The sequence below is a fragment of the Neovison vison genome, chromosome 12 (genome assembly GCF_020171115.1).
Source record: "Neovison vison isolate M4711 chromosome 12, ASM_NN_V1, whole genome shotgun sequence".
Taxonomy (NCBI): Eukaryota; Metazoa; Chordata; class Mammalia; order Carnivora; family Mustelidae; genus Neogale; species Neogale vison.
In genome coordinates this window covers 101,696,180-101,708,105 of record NC_058102.1, presented here as the reverse complement: position 1 = coordinate 101,708,105, position 11,926 = coordinate 101,696,180, and the positions used below count along the sequence as shown (strand labels likewise).

The 11,926-nt window shown below is 43.5% G+C and overlaps 1 protein-coding gene across 1 annotated transcript; it reads right to left on the bottom strand.

The window, feature by feature from the left end:
- Positions 1–235: 235 nt before the first annotated feature.
- On the bottom strand, positions 236–11,702 carry TSFM (Ts translation elongation factor, mitochondrial). Its single transcript, XM_044228386.1, has 6 exons — positions 11,599–11,702; positions 11,131–11,304; positions 10,379–10,507; positions 9,146–9,268; positions 2,828–2,915; positions 236–811 (listed from the first exon to the last, which is right to left on the bottom strand). Exons 1-6 carry the CDS (start codon positions 11,653–11,655, stop codon positions 405–407), a joined length of 978 nt encoding a protein of 325 aa, XP_044084321.1. The 5' UTR covers positions 11,656–11,702; the 3' UTR covers positions 236–404.
- Between the last annotated feature and the right edge of the window lie 224 nt (positions 11,703–11,926).

The window sequence follows — 11,926 nt, the reverse complement described above, 5'->3', positions numbered from 1 at the left end:
GTGTACAGTGTATATACACTTAGTGTACTAGTGTACAGAAGCACTAAGATCAGTGGGGTTCGACAATTTAGGGTTACTGTAATGGGTCTTGGCTGAAGGAAGCAGCAGCCCAACGGCTTACATCTGTCCTTCCCCTTCAGTAAGGCCCCCCTGCTGTTTTCCACAACCTGGCACAAGTCAGGCACAAAAAAGCTAAACCCACCACTACACAAACAAGGGAAAGATTCTACTCTTCTTAATTATATAGCAATTTTATTTAAAGCTTTACTCATCGAGTCTATCATTTCTTTATAAACACCAATGAAAAACAACTTCTGGGTTTGAAGAGGCTTAGGAAGTAACTTCTCTTCGTAATGATGTTCAAAGCTGAGGAGAAACCTTTCCTCCAGCCAAGTCTTTGGAACCTATTCAGCTTCTGCTGCCTCTTCGCATTCTCCACATTCAAACCGCACGAAGTCCACAACAGACACCCCTTGAGGCTGCACATACTGTCCCAGCGTGATGGAGGGATCCAGCAAGTATGGCTGGGACAGCATCTTGGTTTCTGCCTCCCCGCCAGGCTCATCATCCAAAGAGCCAACAGAGAGGGGGGCCATGCCCACCACATGCTGCCCCAGGCGGCGGCCCAGGTCCTCCAGGCCTGCTCTGCGCTCAGATGTCTCGCAGATGACCAAGGCCCCATACTTCCCCAGCATCAGGTTGTGGAGCGACGGGCTGTGTATTGCTCCATGGACATAAGAGCCAACATAGAACCCAGTTGGCACCTTCACCCATGCGGCTCGTTTAAGAGTCATGTTTTCTCCCAGTTTCCCTATAAAAAAGAAAAAACAAGTAACACGCTTCTAGAACATGACACCCGTGGCAGTTACCAAAATATGCATAGAAGTGACCGAGTCTGGGAGACAGTCCTCTCTCCCCACATTTACACTATGAATATGGAGAGATACCATTTGCCATTTAAGAAAAGGTATGTGGGAGGAGTGGGCAGGGGTGGGAGAAATAAAGAACACCCTTATGGAACACCAACAACGTGCCACACTGGTACTTAAAAACATAGGCTAAGGTGTCCCACAGACCCTGAACTCGGGTCTCAGTTCCGCCCCTTACCAGCTATGTAACCTTATGCAAATGACATAACCCCATTTATGAATTTATCAAGCCTTTGTTTCCTCTTCCACAACATGGAGATGACATCACTTAAAATAATCTGAAAGCATGGTTCTTAGGAGACATAAATAAAGTAACATATGTATATACACTTAATTACATGATCTAGCACAGAGGGCACACAAATGCTGGCTATCATTACTATGTTTGACGTAGGCTTAGAAAGCTCGAGCTACCGCCCAAGCTTACACAGCTACTACATGCCAGAGCTGGAAGCAAAGCCTGAATCTCACTCCAAAGCAATTAGGTGTTTTCTTCCCCTGAAATTACCATCCCTCCCGAAAATCACCATAACTGACACAACTCTTCGTCATCCATGATAGCAGGAAAAAGTCCACAACTAAAAGCCCCAGAAAACCCAAACCCCACACCATCAGGTAGTTTCAACTTCCTCTCAGCAAAAATAAAATTTTTTTTTTTAAGATTTTATTTATTTGAGAGGGAGAGGGAGCAAGAGCAGGGGGAGGGGCAGAGGGAGAAGTAGGCTCCCCACTGAGCAGGGAGCCCGATGTAGGGCTTGACCCCAGCACCCTGGAATCATGACCTGAGTGGAAGGAACTTAACCCACTGAGCCACCCAGTTGCCCCCAGCATTATTTTTAAGAATCAAATATAATTCCAGGTTTCCCTGTCTCCTCAGGATGCTATTCTCTCTAACATAAGTCCAAATAAGCCAAAGGGTAGGAAAGAGGTTAGGAGACCCCAAAAGGTCTAGGTAAATATCCCTGCATTAGCCATAATTATATCTAAAAGTCTTAATAAGGGGAGAAATCAAAAGATATCTTAAAACAATTCAAAGCATTTGAACAGTTCTCAGAAATTGACAAGGCTGAAACACCCAGTTCTTCCAGAATTTCTTAATAAGTCCCATTCGCAGCTGTCTGCCTGGCTTCTCAGCCATGACTCACTAAAACATCATACATATTTCAAGATAACCTGATAAAAACAGAATTGATGCCTTGACTGGAAACGATGGATGAGCAGTAAATTCCCAGCAAGCTCCAACCCAGCCCTACTTCCCTCCTTCCATCAAGGACACATAGGAAGAAAGCAAAATTCCCACTAGTTCTGGCACAATGATCCAGCTATGGTTCCTGTGCCCAGTGGTTCTGAAGGAATAAACCTTCACAAATTCAGGATCAGATTTTTCTTAAAAAGAGCTCAAATTCCTACATGATGCCCCCAAATATTCCTGGATCCCTTTATAAAGAAGGTGAGATGACTTCTGATGTAGGGTGTCTGTCTCCCACAGCGTATAGAGAGGTAGTCAACTGGAAGAAGTCAAAAGCCATCCCTGCCTAAAGACATGCTTTGGTCAGCCCGCAGATTGAGGAAAATCATTTTAATTAGCTGCAAACATCTAAAAACTGAAATTTTTACACAGAAAGCTAAATTCTTTTGAAGGAATTTAAAAATTCTGACCATGCAAGGTAACAACTGGCTAGAGCCTGGTGGCAGTTTCCTTCACCAGTGTGAAAGTCTCAGGGACCCTACTGCTCACTAATGTCTAACACACAACACAACCCACTTCTCACATTCATATATCCTGACCCTTGTGGGCACATGAACTTGCAATTCCCGATCAGGTGTGGAGGAACATCAAAGATACCAGGAGGTCCAGTTCATGATTTCCAGTTCCCATAATCCTTACAAATACTCACCAATTGCTAAGGCTAGCTGATCCTTGAGACAACCTTCTCTCTCGGGCCCAGCTGGAAGTTCAGAAAGCTCAGAGGAATTCAAGAAGCCCTAAGTGCACACATACACAAAAAGAACAAATCTGTTCTGTCCCACTTATATTACAAAGAGACTAGGCAAAAATAGTGTGTTTCTCAAAAAATGATTTAAGACAACTAAGTATAAATGAATATTTCAGGTCTTTTTTTTTTTTTTTTAAGATTTATTTATTTGAGAGAGAAAAAGCATAAGTGAGCAAGCCTGCACAAGGGAGGGGCAAAGGGAGGGGAAGAGACTCTCAAGAAGACTTCCTGCTGAGTGCGGAGCCCAGCACAGGGCTTGATCCCAGGAACCTGACATCATGACCTGAGCTGAAACCAAGAGTTTAACCCACGGAGCCAGCCAGGAGCCCCCTAAATGAATGTTTTCATTAAGCCAAAGATGTTACAAATTTATAAGAGTTCCATTTTTATCTCTATTATATTCTATCACTGTGCCACCCCCAATTCTATCTCAATCCCATCCTCTGGCCTAACTTCTTCAACTGTAGTTTCCAAGAAATCAAGAACAGTATTTTCAAACAATCATAACATGTTAAAGCTAAAAGACTGGTTGGATAAACCATGGCACAGCCACATAATGGAAAAACTATGCAGCTGGGAAAAAGAAAAGATCTGCATGAGCTGCTACGAAGTATTCCCAGGTTATATTATTAAGTGAAAAAAAGCAAATTAAAAGACTATATATTTAGGGGCAGCTGCATCGGGCTCCACACTCAGTGAGGAGTCTGCCAGAGATTCTTTCTTTCTCCCTTTGCCACTTCCCCTGTGCGTGCACACTCTCTCTCTCAAATAATAAATCCTTAAAAAAAAAAAAAAGGGTATGTGTGTGTGTATATATATATATATACCTTTAAAAAATCTTAAAAAAAAAGTATATATTTATACACTTTTTTTTAAGATTTTATTTATTTATTTGACAGACAGAAATCACAAGTAGGCAGCAAGGCAGGCAGAGAGAGAGTAAGGGAACCAGACTCCCTACTGAGCAGAGAGCCCAACACGGGGCTCGATCCCAGGACCCTGGGATCATGATCTGAGCTGAAAGCAGAGGCTTTAACCCACTGAGCCACCAGGTGCCCCAAAAGTATGTATATATTATGCCATCATTTGTGTAAGAAAGATTTATATAAATATGCTATTTTTGCAAAAAAGACTTAAAGGATACCCAAAACCAATGAAACTAGTTATCTGCTGGAGTGGACAAGAATAAGGTAGAAAGGAGAGAAAGAGGAGTGAGACTTCTTTGTGTGTATGCGTGTGTGCATGTATATTACAGCTTTAACTTTCAGAATCTTGTTAATGTTTTACATTTTTTTTTTTTTAACTTATTTGACAGACAGAGATCACAAGTAGGCAGAGAAGCAGGCAGAGAGAGAGGAAGGGAAGCAGGCTCCCTGCTGAGCAGAGAGCCCAATGCGGGGCTCGATCCTGGGATCCTGGGATCATGACCTGAGCCGAAGGCAGAGGCTTTAACCCACTGAGCCACCCAGGTGCCCCAATGTTTTACATATTTAAAAACAAAATTAGATTAACAAGAATTTGGGGGTAAAACCAAAATTAACTACACAGAAACATAAGACTCTAACTGTATTTCAAATGAATGATGTAACTTCACAGAAGGAGGAAAAACTAATCCAAGTAACTTTGAATACAGTCCTTTGACCATGTAACTCCAATGTAAAGACAAAAACAACATCCAAGGAATCTTAAACTCCTTAATAGGTTTGTTATTTGCAGCAGTCAGGTATAGTCACTAAAACGATTTAGAGTATATTGGAATGATGAGAAAATAAGTAAACACTGAAGTTGCTAAGAGCCAGTGTACTAACAGTGCAAGAAGGAAGATACAAAAATAGAATAGGGGAAGGAAAGGAAAAACCTGGGATGCAGGATTAGAACTGGAACACACACACACTTCCTGCATCTGTCTGCTGAAGGAGCAGAGCAGCAGTAGAATGCCAACTAATAAAATGAACACATGTAAAAGAAATTTTAAGAGATAGAAAAGTAACCATTATGTAATTATCAGTCATAACTGATAATTAACAGTCATAACTGAACCTGACAAAGAATCATGGATGGATGCTAATACTTTCAGTTAAAAGTTTTTTGATGAACGGGACACTTACACAGTCTCAAAGAATCTCCCATACAGACTACTGGTTAATTACAAAGAGAAACAGAGTAACTTCACAGTGGAGAAGCCTGGAAGATACTACCCTGACCAAGAAGAGACCAAAATTAACATCATCAGGGACAAAGGGTGACTCAGTTGGTTGAGCATCCAACTCTTTTTTTTTTTTTTTAAGAATTATTTATTTATTTATTTATTTGACAGAGAGAGAAAGAGAGATAGAGAGAGGGAACACAAGCAGGGGGATTGGGAGAGGGAGAAGCAGGCTTCCCGCTGAGCAGGGAACCCGATGCACGCCTCGATCCCAGAACCCTGGGATCATGACCCAAGCCAAAGGCAGATGTTTATGGCCTGAGTCACCCAGACACCCCTAGTATCCAACTCTTGATTTCAGCTCAGGTCATGATCACAGGATTGTGGGATCGAGTCCCAGGTCATGCTACTCGCTCAGTGCAGAGTCTGCCTGAGATTCCCTCTCTCCTTCACCCTCTGCCCCTCCCCTGCTTGCTCCGGCACAAGCTCACTCTCACTCTCCCTCTAAAATAAATAAATAAATAAATAAAATTTTAAAACCTTAGTACCATCAGTGTTGCCTGGGTGGCTCAGAGGGTCAAGTATCTGCCTATGGCTCAGGTTGTGATCACGGGGTCCTGGAATCAAGTCCCACATTGGGCTCCCTGCTCAGTGGGGAGCCTGCTTCTCTCTCTTCCTCTGTCCTTCCCCCTCCTTATGTGCTCTCTCTCACTCTCCCTCTCAAATAAATAAAATCTTAAAAAAATTAAAATTAACATCATTAGTAATGAGACCAATGGTCATCACATACCTCCTGATGCACCATCCTGGGAAATATACAGGATAATTTATTTAATATTCATGCTAAAAACCCAAACTCTAACTATGATGAAATATCAGACAAACCCAATTAAAGGACTTTCTACAATACTGTCCTCTACTCTTCAAAAATGTCAGTGTGGGGGGCGCCTGAGTGGCTCAGTGGGTTAAAGCCTCTGCCTTCAACTCAGGTCATGTTCCCAGGGTCCTGGAATCGAGCCCCGCATCGGGCTCTCTGCTCAGCAGGGAGCCTGCTTCCCTTCCTCTCTCTCTGCCTGCCTCTCTGCCTACTTGTGATCTCTGTCAAATAAATAAATAAAATCTTAAAAAAAAAATTAAAAAGGAGCTTATCGGGAAAAAAAAAAAAAATGTCAGTGTGGGGCTCCTGACTGGCTCAGTCAGGAGACCATGTAACTCTTGATCTTGGGGCTGTATGTTCAAGTCCCACCTTGGGTGTGGAGATTATTTAAAAATAAAATAAAAAAGGTCATTGTAATGAAAGACAAAGAAAGGCTGTGAAGCAAAGAAAGGACACTAAACAAACATGACAACTAATTACAACACATGATACCGGACTGGATCCTGGATCAGAAGAAAAAGTGCTAGCTGGCAAAATATGAATGTATGTCCTATATTACATAAATAAAAATACTGTATCAGTGTTAAAATTCTTTATTGTGATTATTGTACTGTGGTTACATAGGAGAATGTCATTTTTAGGAAATAATCTATTCAAGAGAATAACGGTCCTGTTGTCTGCAACATACTTGCAAAAAATTTCTTTAAATAGTGATGGGACACCTGGCTAGCTCAGTTGGTTGAGCATGCAACTCTTTTTTTTTTTTTTTTTTTAATTTATTTGATAGAGAGAGACACAGTGAGAGATGGAACACAAGCATGGGGAGTGGGAGAGGGAGAAGCAGGCTTCCCGCTGAGCAAGGAGCCCGACACAGGGCTCCATCCCAGGACCCTAGGATCATGACCTGAGCTGAAGGCAGACACTTAACGACTGAGCCACCCAGGCGCCCCTTGAGCATGCAACTCTTGACCTTGGGGTTTTGAGTTCCAGCCTCACGTTGGGGTGCAGAGGTTACTTTAAAATAAAATGAAAGAGTGATGATAACAATAAGTATATAAAAAGTAATACAACAAATGTGCCAAAATGTTAACAAATGGTGAATCTAGATAAAAGTACAATGTAGCTTATTCCAGAACACTGGCAACTTTTCCGTAAGTTTGAATTTTTTTCAAAATAAAAGTTAAAAAAAAATTAAAGCCCAGAAGGGAAAAAAATAAATGAAGCTAAAATGAACCAATATTTCTTGTAACAGATAATGAAACAGGGACAAAATAAGTGAATGGCTCAGGGTTACAGACTTACAGGCAGTCAAGATTAGAACTTCTAGGTGTCTATATGTTGACTAATTGAACATAATAAAAAAATTTAAATTTAAATTTAAATTTAAAAAAAAAAAAAAAAAACTGGGTATGCCTGGCAGGCTCAGTTGGTAGAGCATGCGACTCTTAATCTTGGGGTCGTGAGTTCAAGCCCCCCTTGGGAGCAGAGTTTACTTAAAAAAGAAAGAAAATATGGACACCTGGGTGGCTCAGTTGGTTGGGCAGCTGCCTTCGGCTCAGGTCATGATCCCGGCGTCCTGGGATCGAGTCCCGCACCGGGCTCCTTGCTTGGCGGGGAGCCTGCTTCTCCCTCTGCCTTTGCCTGCCATTCTGTCTGCCTGTGCTTGCTCTCTCTCCCTCTCTCTCTAATAAATAAATAAAATATTAAAAAAGAAAGAAAGAAAGAAAATAGAAGATTAGAACTTCTAGTTTAAGTAGCTCATCTTTGAACATTTACCACAAGCTCTCAAGAGAAGGATAAAAAGAAGAAAAAAGGTAGTAAAAACACACATAAAAAAAAAAAGAGTAGTTGGTTCGTTTTTGTCTTGACCTTAAGGATGAACCAAAGGCAGACTAATATAATTCCATCCTGCTGGATGTCCTATGGACAAGAATATACTTGTTTTCCTAAACTGTGCCTTCTCCAATATCTGTATTTACAAATCCTTTCCTTAAAAAAGAAAGAGAAAGAGAAAGAAAGAAAGAAAAAAAGAAGAAATCCTTTCCTCAGGCTATTCTAGATTTCTGAATACAAAGAAATGTTCACCTGATTGGGTGCCTGGGTGGCTCAGTCAGTTAAGATTCTGCCTCTTGATTTCAGCTCAGGTCTTACTGTGGAATCGAGCCCTGCACCCAGCCGTACCCCCATCCCCCACCCCGGGGGAGCCTAGAGCCCTCCATAGGGCTCCACCCTTGGCAGGGAGTCGGCTTGGGATTTTCTTCCACTCCCTTGTCCCTCCCCCCCCATTTCAGAATCCCACTCTTACTCTCACTGGAATAGGTAGGTCTTTAAAAAAAAAAAAAAAAAGAAAGAAAGGAAAGAAAAGTGGGGCACCTAGGTGGCTCAGAGGGTTAAGCATCTGCCTTTGGCTCAGGTCATGATCCCAGGGTCCTGGGATCGAGCCCCACATTGGGCTCCCTGATCAGCAAGGAGTCTGCTTCTCTGTCTCCCTCTGCCTCTCTCTCTGCTCGTGCTCTCTCTGTATCTCTCTGTATCAAATGATTAAAAAAAAAAATCTTTAAAGAAAAAACGCTTCACCTGATTTGAAGGACTCTACACCACTGGCATTCATTCATTCATTCAACACTTAATGAGCCCCAACCAAATGCTGGGCCCACTCCTCTTTCACCAAAGACACAGTAGTGAAAAGACAAATTCTCTGCTTCATGAAACTCACACATTCTATTGGGGAAGACAATCAATATATAAATAAGTAAAAATATAATAAATACATAGTATTATAACAAAACTTTTTCAATGAAGCAAAATGAGGGGCTAGAACAACAGGAAGGATGTTTCTCTCCAAAGAGATAACATTTAAGCAAGGACATGAAGTAAGGGAGTGAGCCATGAGGATGTCTGAAAAACAGGGAACAGCAAAGAGGCTAAGAAAGCAGTGTGTCGTGGTGCCTGAATGGCTCAGTTGGTTAAGCCTCTGCCTTCGGCTCTGGTCATGATCCCAAAGTCCTGGGATCAGGCCCCTTACCAGGCTCCCTGCTCCAAGGGGCGCCTGCTTCTCCCTCTTCCTCTGACTGCTGCTTCCCCTGCTTGCGTGCTCGCACTGTCAAATAAATAAAATCTTTAAAAATAAAAATAGAAAAAAAGAAAGGGGTGTGTGTATAAATCCAGCATACTGACAGATAATCCCAAAACTCACTTTACTGTACGTGGAAAGTTGATCCTTTAGGTTCTGACAATGCAACAGGGTTCCCAGGGCAACTTGCTGGACCAACTGTTGAAATTTTAAATTTCTGGAAACAAAATCTGTCTCACAGTTTACCTGGTGGGAATAAATTGATGTTGTTTATAGGCTGTTTATGGACAGTTTGCAAAAGTGCCATAAAATTGGAGAGTAAACCAAGGTACTGCAGAACAAGCTGCAGATTCAACAAAATAGAAATAAAAGACCCTAGAATTTTAAGGCTGCGGTTCCTCTCCTAGCTTGAGGCCAGAAACCGAATGAAGTGATTCCTGCTCTGCCAATGAGTTGGCAATGACCCGCCCTTTCAAAGGACTTACTACAAGTTCACCACTTGCCTGTGGCTGCAGGCCATGAACACCTAATTCTCCAGGCTCCTCCAGCACCAAGCCACTTTTGCTATCAGCATGCTTATCTCCTTTTCTCACTCTAAACCAACCCACATCTGATTCTTCACCAGTTGAGGCCCCTAAACCTCCTCTAAAACAGCTACATGCTATCCATCAACTAATATAATTCCTAGCTTTAAAATGTGTTCCAGGAAACAATCAGTGGCAAGTTAAAAGGCCATACGAAACTCACATATAGAAGCATAGGTTTGCTCCACCATCTCAAAGCAGAATATTCCTATGAAACCTTTTGTTGGCCGAAATGGCATAAAGCGAAAAATCAGTTATCATTCATTTAGATGGACGTGGGTACACAAAATAAATCGACCTAAAACACAGATGCTCACAAAGTTCAAAGGTATGGCAGCTTGAGGCTGAGTGTAGTTTGGGCAGGGAGTAGTTTGGGGGCACAACTCTTGCTGTTAGGGTGCCCCTGTCTCTAAAGCAACTCAGGGCAAAACCAACAGGGAATGCTATTTTCACTTTTTGCCTTTTTTTTTTCATAAAAGTGAAAGTACTCTTTGAATTTCTTTTGGTTAACCAAAAACAAAACAGGTACGAATGTAGGTCTTTTGTAAATGTAAAGTGCATAACTCAAACTTTTGAAAAGTGGGGGATATCTGTAATCTTTTTGACTTCTAGGCCTTTATTCGTCAACATACCTGTGCATTTCTATACTTAAGTGAATTCATAACTGTGGTCTCACCAGTTTAATTTCAACAACCTTTCGCTGTTCTCAAACACCTCTTCTTTCCACCCAAGGGGCAGCTGTTCCTGGTTATCTGGAATTCTGACAACTCACCTCTACTAACACAGTTGTGTTTCCCTCCTGAAGTAGCCCAATCAGACCTTCTTTGGTCTTCCTGCCATGGAGTTTGGCAGCTCTGCTCCAGCCTTCCTTCTGGGCCTGTTTGTGGAGCCAGCTCTCTGCCTATAAATTAAAAATATAGCAGATGACAAAGTCATAGAATTTAGAACTGAACGGAGCTCTGAAATATGTTCAGGTTCCCTAATTCTTTCTGCTTCCCTTCAGTCCTGTAATGGAAACGAAAGCAACTATCGTTTTCTGGCAGCCTACCACTGAATGCCAAATACCAGGCATTGTGCCTGGTGCTTTGGATAAATTTCATCTTCACAACAACCCCATGAAGCAGACAGTAGTATTTCTATTATACAGAAAAGAAGAATTCAACTCTGAAAGAGTAAGGTGTCCTAGATCACAGGGTTAGTGTGAGGGCACCACAGTTTGAGTCCTGATGGGTCTCATTCCCAAAGCCCACACAAGCCCTTTGGGCTCCAAGCAGCAGGGAAACAGCATAGCAGTGAGCTTGGAATAGAGTTTGCTAACCATGGGATCCTGAGTTAACGGCTTCCGGAGTCAAAACACGGTCAAAGGGTGAGGTTGTCATTTAAGTCAGAATCCTACCCAGAGTTCTGCAGTTATGGGTCCCTGGGTAGCAGGTCTGATTCACTGCTCCCCAGCAGCACTTCCCTGAGAGACTGAGTTCGGGCCCTAGTACCCCGCCCCGCTCCCCTCGCCCTCCTCCCCCACACCTGTTTGAGATCCCCGCCACAAGTCTCCAGAGCTTTCTTGCAGTTTACAAAGGAGTAGCCTGTTTTTCGCCGCAGCTTCATGAGAAGCTCCTTGCTGGAGGCCGCAGAAGAGAGCCAGGGCCCAGTGTGAAATGTGTGCCACGGCTGAAGCGACTGAAGCCGAAGGGGTCCCGCCTGCAGAGGAAGAAGAAAGGGATGAGAAGCAGGAAGCAGCCAGGAACTCTGGCGGGTGGAGAGCACGTCGGTGGGAATGCCACCTTAGGAGGCCACCTTAGGAGACACCTCCTCCGGGGGTGGGGGAAGGCAGCCAACTGGGGACTGGACCCCACAAAGAAAATGAGGTCGGGGGCGTGGGGGGGCGGGGAGAGGAGGATGGAGTCGAACGGGGAACGGAAGGAAACACTGCGTTCCGAGCGCTCGGGAGATCTGCAAGGAAGGCGGGACGGTGGGAGGACCCAGACCCCTCACCGAACAGCTCCCGGCCCGCACGACCAGGTGGCGGCTCAACGACCGCAGCAGCGACATCTCCCTTGCCCCAGAGTACACTGCCTCCGTCCGGCGCACCTGTGAGGCCACTAGCCTACGGCGCCGCGGCAGGGCCAAATCTCCTCACCACAACGCGCCGAGCGAGGACTACGCCACCTGCTGACTGGGGTGAGCAGGCGCACTCGCCGCTTCTACCTCGCTTTTGGAGACTATTTCACAAGGGATTTATCCCCCCTCATCTCCTCACTCCCACCATAGATAAAATAACAGAAACCATGGGACAAAGTTGTCGCAAAATTAACAATTCAAG

Excerpts from the sequence above, each read along its gene's own strand:
- TSFM (XM_044228386.1), bottom strand. The coding sequence starts at position 11,655 with ATGTCGCTGCTGCGGTCGTTGAGCCGCCACCTGGTCGTGCGGGCCGGG. Across the intron at positions 11,305-11,598 it reads TGCGGGCCGGGAGCTGTTCG|GCGGGACCCCTTCGGCTTCA; the intron begins GTGAGGGGTCTG and ends CTTCCTCTGCAG. Across the intron at positions 10,508-11,130 it reads GTGGCGGGGATCTCAAACAG|GCAGAGAGCTGGCTCCACAA; the intron begins GTGTGGGGGAGG and ends TTTAATTTATAG.